General features: G+C 38.1%; 1 protein-coding gene across 1 annotated transcript; it reads right to left on the bottom strand.

Annotated features, from left to right (window-relative positions):
• Nucleotides 1–6355: 6355 nt before the first annotated feature.
• On the bottom strand, nucleotides 6356–14495 carry LOC148695641 (uncharacterized). The gene is made up of 6 exons (XM_088697177.1): nucleotides 13248–14495; nucleotides 9160–9550; nucleotides 8870–9066; nucleotides 7589–8470; nucleotides 6511–7007; nucleotides 6356–6364 (listed from the first exon to the last, which is right to left on the bottom strand). Exons 1-6 carry the CDS (start codon nucleotides 14407–14409, stop codon nucleotides 6356–6358), a joined length of 3138 nt encoding a protein of 1045 aa, XP_088553303.1. The 5' UTR covers nucleotides 14410–14495.
• Nucleotides 14496–15328: the final 833 nt, after the last annotated feature.

The following is a 15328-nucleotide window of genomic DNA, read 5'->3' as shown; positions in this document are numbered from 1 at the left end:
TTGAAGAGACAGAGGATAGATACCTAGGAATCATTCAACCAGGGGCAACGAAATCACTCACTTTGCTAATCGTGGATTCACTCGACACGATCAAGCTTAACGCTTGATTTATGAAAGGAGAAAATCACTCTCTTCTTAGATTAACTTTAATTCACTAATTGGCTACTTAACATTTTCATATGAAGCCTTTTAAATAGGAGGTTACCTTACAGTGGTAGGATCGACAATTAATAACATATTATAGTTACATTGCAACCTAACAGATCAAAGCATGGCTTTGATAGATGAGAAGCCACGAAAACCCATATTTAATATAGGGACCATACTTATTGTAGTGCCCACATCACTTCTAATAGACGATTGCTACGTTATGAGTTTGTGAGATAAGGGAATCTCTCATCTGGTTGATAAGAATTGTGGAAATAAAGGATATGACCATACATGACATCCAAACTGTTGAAAGACACTTCCATTTTTTAATGTCCTGTACTGATTATATTTTTGTAATTAGGATAAGTGAGAGCTTTTACGAATTAATCAATTCACTACAAAAAAATAAGTTCGGTCGTTGCCCGTACACTTCCAAGGCAACGATGGTTTGTGGGTTGGGGAGTTTTCTTTATAACCTCTAAACTTAATGAAAAGCATCTCAACTTGTTGAAAAAGTGTGGCACGGCAACTAGGGGTGGGTTCAAAAAACCGAAAACCGAAAAAAACCGACAACCGAACCGGACCGAGGCCGAAAAAAACCGAACCGAAATTGTCAAACCGAACCGAACCGAATCTGACCAGTTCGGTTTCGGTTTTTGAGGCTCGGAAACCGAACCGAACCGATATATATATATATATATATATAATTTTTTTGAATATTTATAAATAGTTTAGTCATACAATCATAACAAAACAGAACCTGTTGCCAAGTTGGTTTCAGTGAAACTTTACAAGCTGGAGGCATGGGTTCGAACCCTCATGCCTCCAGGATTTGTGAGATTATTTTTAATTTTTTAATCTTTTTAACAAAACCCTTAACTGTAACCCTAACCCTCCTCCTCCTTATTTTTCATTCCGCCTGGCCTCTTCTCTCTAGACTCTCGTTCCCTCCCTTCCCTGCCTTCAGTTCTTCTTCTTCAGTTCAGAGTTCGTTCGCAGTCTCGCGCAGCCTGAGGCCCTGAGCCTCGTCTCTCTCTCGCTCTGTCTCTCAGGCGACTCGCGTCGTCAGTCTCTCTCTCTCATCTCGCCGTCAGATTTTTCTTGCCGTTTTCAAGTCTCGACAGTCGACAGCAAAAGGTTAGCCTCGTCTCTCTCTCTCTCTCTCGGTCTTCAAGACTTCAACTTCAATCACTCTCTGTCTCTCTTAAACTCTCTGTCTCTCTCAGTCTTGAATAGTTGAATCCCAGGCGACCGCGAGTTCACGACCGGCGGACCTTTCTCACTCTCAAATTGTCTCAATCTCTCACACGGTCACACCTTGCCCTCGCCGCCAGCGCCAGTCTTTGATCTCGCCGTGAGCTTCTTCTTGCCGTGTCGACTTCGAGTCTCGAGACTGCAAAAGGTTGGTCTCATTATCATACTGACTCTCATATCTGGGCTTCTGCTTCTGCTTGACTGCTTCTGCTTACCGATTTTGGCCTTTTGGGCTTTTGCTTCTGCTTCTGCTTCTGCTTACCAAATTACCAGTCATTAAAATTGCATGCAGAATCAGAATTCAGAAATTGTAAATTTGTAATATTTGATTAATTATTCTTTGTTGTGAATCGTGAATTCGTGATTGAAGATTTTGATGGTTTTTTGGGATTTTGACTTTTGAGAACCTGTTGGTTTTGGTTATACTATAATATTCGATTTCTGAATTCGTAATATTCGATTTTGAGAACCTGTTGGTTATTTCCTTGTTGTAATATTGATGTTAAAGACTTTAACATTAGAATGAATGTTGTAAAACTGTGCTTGTTGTCAATATGGACAACAATTTGGGATAAACTAAGTCAGAATGAATTTAGGTTGGTTTGCAGCATCATGTGTGGTAGTGGATCTGTTTTGCAGCATCATTGTATGGGGTTTGGTTTTTTAATTTTTTCACAATTGCTTATTGTTTTGTTCATTCAATATTTGAAGCAAATTCCTGGAGCATTTCAGTTCAATTTGCTCCCCTGTTGGAGTAGAAGTAGATGACATAACCACTTTTGATACAATTTCGGTTCACTTTATTATAGCACAAAACATTGACATTACTGTGGGATTTATTGATTCTGCATTTGTGAGTGATTAGGAAAGTGAGTTCCAATGATTTGGTTATTCCACCTATACCCATACCATTTATAATCTTTATGGAGGAAGCTGGTTGCTGTTGTAAGGGGTTTTTTCCTAATTAAAACCAACATAAAAGATGGTCCTTTTTTTCTACTGAATTTTTTTCATACAAGTTATTGTTGAGGGGATGCCAATAAATGGGGACACTTAGAACTAATGTTGGTTAAAGAAACTGAGTGAATTGATCTTTCTGGGTTGTGCTTCTTGGTTGGTTTGGTGGGGGGTGAAATTGGTTGGTTTAATACAAACTTAGTGGCTTTGAATGTGAACTTTCATATTTCTTTTTTTTTTTTTTAATAATTTTGGAGGGAGAAAAAAAAAAAAAAAAACCGAAAAAAAACCGAAACCGAACCGAGAAAAACCGAACCGAAAAAAACCGAAAAAAAATTGAACCGAACCAAACCGAACCGAAATTTCGGTTCGGTTTCGGTTTTGAGAAAAAACCGAACCGATTAGAACCGAACCCAGCCTAACGGCAACTTCAGCAAAAAGCATTTGGAAATGGTGTTTGTGGTGTTTGTTGAGAATTTTGTCTTTGGGTGAACAAGGATTCTGTTTGAGTTGAATTTTGTTTCAAGTGAGTCAGAGATTCTATTTAGGATGATCTTGCTTTTTTTTATTTTGGAAATTTAAGAATTAACGGAAATTTGGTACATTAATTCGACGTAGTTTGTATCCACAAAATTTAAAATGGTTCGCATCCACTAAATTGAGATGTTAGAAATCCATCATAGTTTGACGCTGTCAAACTCGGCTACACTCTTTTGTTTTGGACTGCTTGAATCCGATATGCCGCCACCATATCATTTCGTCATTGGCCCAATTTTAATTGATGATGCCCTAAGTTATAAAGCCCATATGAATTTAAATAGGAGAGCTGTTGCTTCTGTTTCCTCTCCACGTTGACACCAATCCAATTATATTTCTTCACTGTAGCTTTCTCTCTCTTTTTTGAATTCTGTTTCCTGCCTCGTGAGAGTGAGACAATAAGTCACAGGTTCTTTCTTCTCTAGTTGCTACTGTGGGCCGGGACTGCTGCTGACGTCGTCGTTCGGCAGCTGCATCGTTGTTCCGCACGAGATGCTGTCTTTGATATGGTGCTCAAAATTTGACGTTGGCTTCTTTGACTTCGAGACCATTGGCGGAGGCCAAGAAGGACCAGAGTGGTTTAAGGCCTATCCTGATTTGAAAAAATAAGATTAGTCTTACACCTATTTCTATTGTTTTTGAAATCTTTCTCAACACTTAAAACAAATCTAATCATTTATTATTATTTTTGGCATTTTAACCAAAATGGTTTCTGAAATTGGCATAACTCTTCACTTTGGTTCTAAGATTTGAAATCAATAGAAGTAGTCCCTGAATGTTCACCAGTAACCATTTTGGTCATTCTGTGAAAAATCTCTATTTAACAAGGACCAAATGACAAAAAGACCATTAATTTAATAAGCAATGGGCTAAAATGATTTGACAAAGTTTGAGGGTATTTTTGTTATTTTATTGTAATTCAAGGAATATTTTTCGCGGAAAAGATCATAATGATTGATGTTGAACAAACTCAAGGGACCAGTTCTATCAATTTTAAATCTCATGAACCAAAGTGAGGAGTTATGCCGATTTCGGTTCGGTTGATGCCAGTTTACGATTTGATTATACTTCCAATACCAAACACATATTTCAACTGCAAATTCAAGCAAATTTGAGTTCCCACTACTAGATCTACAATATTTGAGACCAGAAGATAGAAAGTGTAGATATAAATATAAATAAAAAAATAGAAAGACTCAGATCAAGACCAAACTGTTCATCTTAAACTAAAATTAAAGTGTACATAATGCATAATTAACAGGAAAAGAATGAAGAAAAATAAAGTAGGAGCAGAGAAGTGATAAAACGACAAAGAAGGGGGAGAAAAGTGAAGAAAAATATTAGATTTATGCGCATGGCCTTCTTGGAAATGTCTTATTGATATAAAAATAATAATAAAACAATAATTTATATTAAAAGCAGTTTGGTCAGTTTTTCTGGTTCTTAATATTTCCAAACCAAAACTAGAATTGGTTCAGACGGTTCGCTTCGATTTTTGTTTCGGCTTTGACTTTTTTGGTCAACATAGTTTTTTACGATTTTTTTTATTGCGGTTTAATTCGATTTAAGGTTTGGCGGTTTTTAAACCCACCCCTAGAAAGATGTCTCTTTTGCTTAGGGAAGTGATGGCCACTAGTGGTAAGCGACGAGAGGGATACCCCATGCAATATTATTCTTGATTATTCATTATTTAATTGTGGATGAATAATACCAACTTGATCTACTTTCATTTTTCATTTCAACGTTGGAAAAGGGCCAACTTGGTGTGCTGTTACTTCTGTTGATTATTCATTATTTTATTTTATGAGAGATTACAACAAAATTTTACGCATCATTATTCAATAAATTTTTGCTACGAACTCAAAACGTGGATTACTCTTCTAATAGACGATTGCCATGTTTTGAGTTTGTGAGATAACATATTTTCTCTCCATCCGGTAGATAAGAATGGTGGAAATAAAGGATATGGTCATAAATGACATCCAAACTGTTGAAAGACACTTCCATTTTTTTAATGTCCTGTAGCCTGTACTGATTATATTTTTTGTAATTAGGATAAATGAGAGCTTTTACAAATTAATCAATGCACTGAATAATATAGTTGCGAAGTCCTTTGTTGTAAACTCTATATGTTGATGAATGTCAGAGTTCACTACAAGAAACTAAGTTCGGCCACACACTTCCAAGGCAACGATGTTTTGTGGGTTGGAGAGTTTATAACCTCCGAACTTAATGAAAAGCATCTCAACTTGTTGAAAAAGTGTGGCACGGCAAGTTCAATAGAGAGAGTTTTGAGATCAGCAACAAGCATTTGGAAATGGTGCTTGTGGCGTTTGGGGAGAATTTGGCCTCGGGTGAACCTGGAATTCTGTTTTAGCTGAATTTGGTTTCAAGTGAGCCAGCGGTGAAATGCATAAAGCTAGTTTGGAAGTGCTTTTAAATTGATTGAAAACGTTTTCAGTTATTTTAAAAACACTTCCAAACGAGCCCATTGGGAAGAGAGTGTAGAGTTGATCATGATCTTTGTGTCATAGGAGATAGACCTTATTGCCTGTTGGCTCGGATCAGGATCCTCTCCTAAGCAAATGGTGAGGATCCTCTTGACTAGGTCCATCGGGCCATTCAAATTTTATCCAACGGTTACAAACAGGGGGTTCCTCTAAAAGTTATAATAATTGTAGTCATTGGAAAAAATTTGAACGGTCCGATGGGCCTGGTCAAGAGGATCCTCACCATTTGTTCAGGAGAGGATCCTGATCCTGTTGGCTCTACCAATGGTATGAGTTTAATAGCTCTAGGTTTTAGGCTTCTAGTTGTTAGCATTTTTACCAACAGTTTAAACCATGATTAGGTGTAGGGTTTTAACTGTGGTTAAAGTGGGAGTTTGGAAAGTAAAAATTTTTCCTTTTTTTGATAAGGAATTTGGTAAGTTAAAGATGTAACTGAGTTATTCTAATGTTTTTTTTTTTTTTTTTTTAAACAAAGGATAATATCTGCACTAAAAGGGAGAGATGAGTTTAGTCTCACAATAGATTAGTAATACTGTGGGTCAAATTTGTCTTTGACGAGAATCGAACCTAAGACTTCTAATTTACAAATAAAAAGGAAACTACTATACCATAGTACTAAATGACTCTTCCAATGTTTTGGATTCAATTGATCTTCCAATGTCTTTTCTAATCCAAAAAAATTAGGTATAGAATGGACACAATGCAAATAGATAAAACACGATAAGAATTATCTAAAAGTTTGAGAGAATGAGTTGGCATCATTTCACAGAAAAGAAAATTAATACTTTGCTATTGTTTTTAACTTTTTCGTGTCCATTACAATTTGACATGTGTTTCGTGCTTTTCAAAATACAGTTTTATGTATAAATTTTTTATTTTTTATTTTTGGAAAACTGGAAATACACCAAGGCAAAGTTAGAGTACAACAAGAAAGCCCACACAGAGGACTAACCAAGCTAAAAAACCAAAAAGACTACAAACAACCGAGTGAAACAGGGTTAAAGACCGACACAAGTAATAACAAATATGTCACCCTAAATCACTCCAACAATGACTCAGCTTAGTGTGGGCACGGCAGACCATCCTTTTTTAGAATATATACAATCAAAGATGGGGGTCTTTCGACCCAAGTATAATTGCTCATCTCCGAATTCTTCATAGAAGCTAGTCTGTCCACCGCCCTATTGGCGGATTGAGGAACCCAAGACCAAAGACACTGTTGGAAGGATCCCTTCATATTCATTGCTTTGCAAAGCACCGGAACCATCTCCCATCTACCCTGATAAATGGAATTAGATAAGCTTGAGACAACTTCCTTAGAATTCGATTCAATTATAACCTTCCCTAACTCCAAATAATTAGCAGGCTTGCACCCCTCTAACAGGGCCTTGTCCTCATCCTCTTGCACTCCAGATGTCGTAACACTTTGTTTCCTGGCAGCAATAAACCTTCCATTGGAGTCCCTAATCACGGCGGCAACATGGCCCTTTTTCGTCGTCGAACTCCAACTGGCATCAACATTTACCTTGTACCATGCAAACTTAGGTGGAGACCAAACCGATATTATTTGAGGAACCCCATTTGAATGTACGTGACTGCCTTGAAAGCAGCATGGGCACAATTAATCTTATGAATTACCTGCAAAGGTGACACAATTTTCTGATTTAAAATAGCATTTCATCTCTCTTTCCATATATTCCAACAAGTAAAAGCCACTTGTGATAATATTCGATTTTTTTCTTGTTTGTTCCCCATATCAGCCTTAATTAAAGAAAATAACCAATTTTCAACGTATCAATTTCAAATCGATTCACCTTGTAATTCAGTTGGCCTCCAAACCAGACCGGTTCGACCCATGGGCACAACAAAAGCATATGCTCCACCAATTCATCTTCCTTATTTATTGAATTTTGAATGTCTATTTTTGTATATGTGTGTAACTTACAAGGAAAGCTCATATAAATGAGCGGAAGAAAGGAAAGCAAAACATAAAGAAAGAAAAAGCAAAGCATGAAACATGGAAGCAGAAAACATGGAAGGAAACATGGAAAAGTAAAAAGCAAAGCATGAAACATGGAAGCAGAAAACATGGAAGGAAACATGGAAAAGTAAAGTTTCTTCCAATACTCCCCCTCAAGCTGGATCAAAGGGATTAATTGATCCAAGCTTGAACAAAAGACGTTGTAAATCAGCAGAGGGTAATCCTTTTGTGAAAATATCCGCAAGTTGATCATGACTGCGCGTGTAGTGAGTGTCGATCACCTTGGACTGAACTTGATTTCTGACGTAGTGACAATCAACTTCAATATGTTTAGTTCGCTCATGGAATACAGGATTCGATGCAATGTGCATCGCGGCCTGATTATCACAGTGTAGGGACATGGGTTGTTGATGAGGAAAACCTAAAGTCAACAGAAGGCTTTTGAGCCAAATAAGTTCACAAGCAGTGGACGCCATAGCACGATACTCTGCCTCTGCACTAGAGCGTGCAACAACACTTTGTTTCTTGCTTTTCCAGGTAACTAGGTTGCCTCCCACAAACGTACAAAACCCAGTGGTAGACTTGCGATCGAGAGAATTGCCTGCCCAGTCAGCATCGGTATAGCCTGAGATCTGAGTGTGACTATTGTTGCGCATAAGAATTCCTCTACCAATGGAACCCTTAAGATAACGTAGCACACGATGAACAATCTTCAAATGATCCATGCTTGGAGAGTGCATAAACTGGCTAACAATGCTGACAACATATGATATATCAGGACGTGTGATAGTCAGATAAATGAGTTTGCCAACCATTCTTTGATAGTAACTTAAATTGGGAACTGGATCACCGTGAGTTTTTAGCTTCAAGTTGCTATCCAAGGGGGTACGAGCAGGCTTGCAATCTGTCATTTTTGCTTCGTGAAGAAGATCCATGACATACTTGCGTTGGTTGAGGAAGAAACCCTTGTGAGAGTGTGCCATCTCGATGCCCAGAAAGTATTTGAGAGTGCCAAGATCCTTGATAGCAAACTTGTTGTTGAGATACTGTTTAAGAGCATTAATCTCTGAAATATTATCACCTGTCACAATTAGATCATCAACATAAATGAGCACAACTAGTTTACCCACTAAGCTGGAACGAACAAATAGGGAAGAATCCGCAATACTTCGACAAAAACCAACCCTTTCCAGAACATGACTGAGCTTGGCATACCATGCACGTGGACTTTGCTTGAGACCATAAATGGATTTATGGAGTTTGCACACCATTTCTGGATTGTTTGATTGAGGATGACCTGGGGGTAGCTTCATGTAAACCTCTTCTTCAAGTTCACCATGCAGGAAAGCATTTTTAACATCCATTTGAAAGAGAGGTCATGCATTGTTAATTGCAACCGACAACAATACTCTAACAGTGTTCATTTTTGCCACCGGAGCAAATGTCTCTTTATAATCGACGCCATAGGTTTGTGTAAAACCTCGAGCAACCAAGCGAGCCTTATTCCTTTCGATTGTGCCATCTGAATGAAACTTAGTTTTGTACACCCAACGACTCCCCACTGCCTTCTTTCCTTTTGGAAGTTTCACTATAGTCCATGTGTTATTTTCATGGAGGGCTTGAAGCTCCTCTGCCATAGCATTTCTCCACTCACTGTAAAGATTGGCTTCTTGAAAACTTTGAGGTTATCAAGCTTCATTAATGGCACTTAGGAATGTAGCAAAAGAAGATGAAACTTTGCTATAATCAATAACATCAGTCACGGGATACCTGGCAGTGTAGGTCACATAATCATGCAACTTGGATGGAAGTTTCCTCTCTCGTGCAGGATTGCGACGAACTGTAGGAGATTGAACTACAGGTATTTGAACAACATCATGGTTGGAAGGATCACTGGAGGGTGCAGTGTGAATCTCTGATGAGGAAGGGTTTTCTTCTTCAAGATGTTCCACCGAGTGAAGGTTAACATCATCCGGAACATGATCACTAGGAGTGCATGTTGCATCTTCTCCGTTTGGATGTGGAAAAGGAAATAAGTTCATCAAATGCTCCCCCTGTCTAGAGTAATCCAGTGATTGTGAGAAGTAAGGAACATGTTTTTCAAATTTAACATCCCTTGAAACAACCATTTTTCTAGTTGTTGAATTATAGCACTTGTAACCTTTTTGGGTAGATGAATAACCTAGAAAGACACATTTGGCAGCCCTTGGGTCTAGCTTGTCACGATTTTGAGTTTGAATGTGAACAAAGCATGTACACCCAAAGACTCTCAAATGGGAAAAGTTGATCTTTCTATTTTTCAAGACCTCATAAGGTGATTTAAAATTCAACACTTTACTAGGCAATCTATTGATGAGATATGCCGCAGTAAGGACTCCTTGAGACCAAAACTTCTTAGGCACATTCATGTGAAACATAAGAGCTCTAGTCTTCTCAAGTAGATCTCTATTCTTCCTCTCGGCCACCCCATTTTGTTGAGGTGTTCCAACACAGCTTGTTTGGTGTAATATACCATGCGTGCTCAAGTAGTGTGACATGTTATGAGACATATATTTTGTGCCGTTATCTGATCGTAAAATATGAATTTTTGAAGCAAATTGGGTGGCCACAAGTCTATGAAAATCTTGAAAAACTTCCATCACTTCACTTTTAAATTTCAAAAGATACAACCAAGTAATCCTTGTGAAATCGTCCACAAAAGTTACAAAATATTTGTATCCATCAAAAGACTCTATAGTTGGTCCCCAAACATCGGAATGCACAATTTCAAAAGGGTTACTAGCCCTAGACAAAGAGGAAGTAAATGGTAATCTAGTAAACTTAGAAAAATGACAAACATCACAAGGACTTGTAACTTTGCACATATTTGGGAACAAGGTGGATAGAACTTTTTCAGAAGGATGTGCTAGACGTTGGTGCCAAAGTTGTTGTTCTTGAGCTAAGCTTGAAGTGACTTGAAAAACCTTGGGAACTTGAATATGCTTGGAAAGATAGTAGAGACCATTTAAGAAAAATCCTTCACCAATCGTCTTCTTGGTGACTACATCCTGAAAGATCACATTTTTGGGAGAGAAAATGGCAAGACAATTTAATGAGTTTGTGATCTTGCTAACAGATAAAAGTTGAAAAGGGAATGAGGGAACATAAAGAGCCTCAGACTCGACATCACTTGAGATCAAATGTATTTTTCCTTTTCCCACAACCATAGCATTTTTTCCATTGGCAACTAACACTTGGGATGGAATAGAAAATTTTTCAAATTTATGCAAGTTTGTAGACTTGTTAGTCATATGATCAGTGGCTCCAGAATCTATATGATAGGAGCATATTTAGGCGACTTACTTTGCTTGTTCTCGTGCATTTACGTTGTGTTTCTTTAGTTATTTTAGTCATTTATGCTTCTTTTGTGTGTTTTCAGGATAATAAGACGTGTTTGACGAAAGGATGCATTGTGGAGTGTTTTGGAGCACTATTGAGCTAAGGATGGATAGCTTATACTTGGAGCCCAAGTGTTGGATGAAATTGAAGGCCTTGTATGCACTTGAAGACACAAAACAATGGCCCTAACCCAATCACATAACACCTTGCCATGGGCTTAACACAAACACCATTCCTTGCCATGCAAGGATGAGCAATTTGGGTCCATTTCATGTACTTAAACTCTAGCCCAATCCACATTCACTTCAAAGCCATGCAAAACCTTTCAACACCCTTTAATCATCCCCCTTTAAGTTATGATTTTATTTCCTAACCCTACATGCATTATTTATTAGCATCTTCACATGCATTCACACACACTTTACACATTCAAACACTAGCCAAAACCGTGAGCTCCCATTCCCTTATGCCATTTTCAGATTTCCACCCACTAACCTAGTCATCAACACATGCATTCCCTTCACATTCACCCACATGCACTCCCACTCTTTAATCATATGCACTCCCATCATAAATCCATCCCATTTTCAGCCATTACACTTCATCATTGCAGCCACATTTCCAACCCACATGCACATTCAATCATTCACACTTGCACCCTTTATTCTTCATCATTTCAGCCATGTATAAGTAGTCTTGCATTTGCAGAAAATCCACTTCCTTTACACATGCATTCATCATCATCACTCTAGTTTTAATTCACATGCAAAACCATCAACACATGCACCCATCACCAAAACACTTATCTTTGCCGTGAGTTCCCTTGAAATTCCAGCTTTCCCATTCATCATTTCACCAACAATTCAGCCACATTCCACATGCATAACCAACCTAGTGTCACTCCCATTCATTCCCTTTAATCATTCAGCCACCATCATACATTTATTCTCTTCCCAAACACATACACAACCTGCCATCATTCCAGAAAACACACTCAATGCCGTGGGCTTTCAATGCAATTCCAGCTTTCACATGCTTTCCTAGCTGTTTGTTCATCATTAATTAGCCACTTGCATGCTTAAACAAACAGCCATTTACACCTTCATTCTCCTATAAAAGCCCTTGCATTCACTCCCCATAACATCTCATTTTCCATTGTACATACCACAACACAAACACACACCATCTTCACATCCTGAAATTCCCTTCCTTGCCGTGGGTTTCTTTCCATTTTCTACCATTCCTCATCCATTTCCATAATTCCCCAATCCATTCAACACACCAACAACATCCCTTAGACCTTGTGCTACAATAAAGAGGAAGAGAAGAGGGCCTAAACGTTCATACAATTCAAGTTTGAGTTGTAGGAATGTTTAGGTGTTTCTTTGATTTCAATGTTTAAATTCAATTCTCTTTGTTTTGTATGTTTGAGGAATGGAAGAAAAGAGTGCTTAAACGTTCATACAATTCAAGTTTGAGTTGTTGGAATGTTTAGGTGTTTCTTTGATTTCAATGTTATGAAGAACTAATCCCCCTTTAGCTAGGGGGTAATTCGAAATAAATGTTTATGCTTGCATTTTGATTTGATTACTTCTAATTGCGTTTCATAAGTTGTGAATTCAATTTGTTTAACCGTTTGATTGATAACTTATTTATGTATGTTTATTGAGAGTGCACACTTAATTTTCATGCATGAATATGACGCTAGAATATAAGTGAGTTTCACCTAATCGTTATGAACTTATATTCACAAGTAGTGGAGGTTGCTTATAAACAATCGCGTTAAATGAATTCTTGGCACGAGTTTCATGCGTATTCCATAGTAACGAATGCCTCGTCAACACTTATAGTTTTCATAATGCTTAATGATCTTTGATTGTATCTTTATTGTGTTGTTCACGTAAAGGACTTTTGGAGAATGTAGTGAATTGCGTTGCGCTAACCCATCCAATTCATTAACTTAAGGAAAACTTGACGGTTAATTTAAGCGGACCTAATTGACCCGGGGTGATGAGTTTCATAATTTATTGAAATGTAATTGGAAATCTTTTTATTATGCAAGTGTAACATATGTGGAGATGACCCCCTTAGCTAGCATTCATCCATTCTATTTCATCAATTTCATATTTACATTCTGTTTTAATTTGTTCATTTAATTTAATTTCGTATAAACTTAAATCCCCCTTTACTTTAATGTCAATTTAGTTAGAAATCATTTTAGTTTGTGTTTTTAAAAGCATTTTGAGTCTTTTGATTTGTTTTAGTGTTTTAAAGTTTAGTTTTACATTCTTTGAGTCTAGTTTAGTGTTTTATATTGTGTTTTTACGTTTTTAAGTCAAATCCAAGTGATTAACAATCCCTCCTAATCCCCGGTCTAGAACGATCCCTACTTACATACTTACTACAATTGATAAAAAGAGGGTTTAATTTGTGCGCGTATAATTCTCGCATCACTATAATCCAATAATCATGCACATTACCAATGCTGAGAGCAGTTGAGAAGGAGTGTAAGATACCTGGGATGTCCCTTTGTACCACGCCTTCATTTCCAGCCAGGAAGCCAGCAAACTGTCCTAGTAGTGCAGTTTGATTGTTGTCACACTGATTTAGTGGTCCTTCACTATCTCCAAGACCTTGTTTCTTGTGAAGAAACATAGCAAACTCGTTGATCAGTGCAGCTGGATTAGTGGTGAACTTCAGTGCTCCATCAGAAGAAGTTGTGACAACATGATTTGCCTTGTAAGAAGGGTTGTACGAGCCTTTCGAGACACCTTTGTTATCCCTAGGAAACTTTGGTTTTAACTCTGGATGAAGAATCCAGCATCGGTCTCTTGAGTGCCCACCAGCATCACAATGGCTACATTTTAAGCCAGTTTTCTTTCCTTTGTAGCCTCTCTCCTCACCAAGTTTTTGGTTAGAGAAGTAAGCCCTAGCTTCTGGTATATTTGCCTTCATGTCCAAGGTCATGACTTTCCTTCGAACCTCTTCTCTTTGAATTGTGGCACACACACTTGAAAAAGAAGGCAGGTCGGGATTCATGAGGATATGGCTTCGAAGATCTTCGAATTCAGGGCTCAGGCTTGCTAGGAGTTGGAATATTTTGTCTTCCTCAGCTCTTTTAGTTAGCACAGCAGCGTCGATGGTGTGTGGTCGATACACATTCAGCTCGTTCCACATAGTGGTCAGCTTTCCAAGATGTTGCACAAATGGCTTCCCTTCCTGTTGCAAACCAGCAATGTCCTTCTTTAACTGAAACACTCTAGCCGCATTGTTCTGATTTCCATACATTTCCTTGAGATTTTTCCAAAGAGTCATGGAGGATTCAACATAGCTAAAAATTTCTGCAATCTTACGATCCATGGAATTGAGTAGCCACGACATGACCAACTGGTCTTTGCATAGCCAAGCATCATACTCCGGTGAGGTAGTCTCAGGCATTGGAATAGCACCATTAACATAACCAAGCTTTGATCGTCCTCCCAGAGCAAGAGAAACTGCTATCTCCCATGGAAGATAGTTAAACTCATTTAGCAAGACAGAACTAAGACGTTGATTTGGGTTGATATCAATATCTGAGTGTGGTGATGGTGGAGTAGCATGAAAGCCGTCTCCTTCCAAATTTACTAAGCTTTCTTCAGCCATGATTGAAGGACAAGAAGCTCACAAATCTCTCAAGAGAACACCACAGAGACAGGCCGGTTAGGGTCACTGCTCTGATACCATATTGAATTTTGAATGTCTATTTTTGTATATGTGTGTAACTTACAAGGAAAGCTCATATAAATGAGCGGAAGAAAGGAAAGCAAAACATAAAGAAAGAAAAAGCAAAGCATGAAACATGGAAGCAGAAAACATGGAAGGAAACATGGAAAAGTAAAAAGCAAAGCATGAAACATGGAAGCAGAAAACATGGAAGGAAACATGGAAAAGTAAAAAGCAAAGCATGAAACATGGAAGCAGAAAACATGGAAGGAAACATGGAAAAGTAAAGTTTCTTCCAATATTATTGCATATAAGGGAATTTGGAGAAATATTAACATGTCTTTTCTGGTTGCAAGAGCTATGTGGAGGATGCGCCCCATAAACAGTCTGATCTTTGGCGGGGCTTCCAGCTTCCAAATACTTGTCCAAACATGTTTGTTGATAGATGCAAGTAAAGATGATCTCCTATGCCGCAAAGGAGCCTCTCTGTTATGTATCCAATGATAGCCAGATTTAATCGTATACATGCCTCTCTTCTCCGATGGCCAAATGAATCTATCATCACAGGAAGGGTCTCCAATTTGTATTTCTTTTATCTGATCCATCTCTGACTGAGACACACAAGAACTAAGGGGTTGGAGATCTTATTCATTGGAGGATGACCGAATTATAGAGGCAACATTTTGATTCCAATTTATATTAGCAGGCTCCAAAGGATTAGGATGCCCATTTGGCAAAGAAGGAGCCCAACGATCCACCCAAATTCTGATGTTCATACCATTCATTACCTGCCAATTAACACCTCTCATAAGAATCTACCGTCCTTCGAGTAAGCTTGCCCACACCCACGAGGCTCTAC

The sequence above is a fragment of the Pyrus communis genome, chromosome 7, assembly GCF_041283825.1.
Source record: "Pyrus communis isolate YQ-2024b chromosome 7, ASM4128382v1, whole genome shotgun sequence".
Classification (NCBI taxonomy): domain Eukaryota; kingdom Viridiplantae; phylum Streptophyta; class Magnoliopsida; order Rosales; family Rosaceae; genus Pyrus; species Pyrus communis.
Note: the sequence above shows the minus strand (reverse complement) of the source record. Positions and strands in the feature narration are given on the sequence as shown.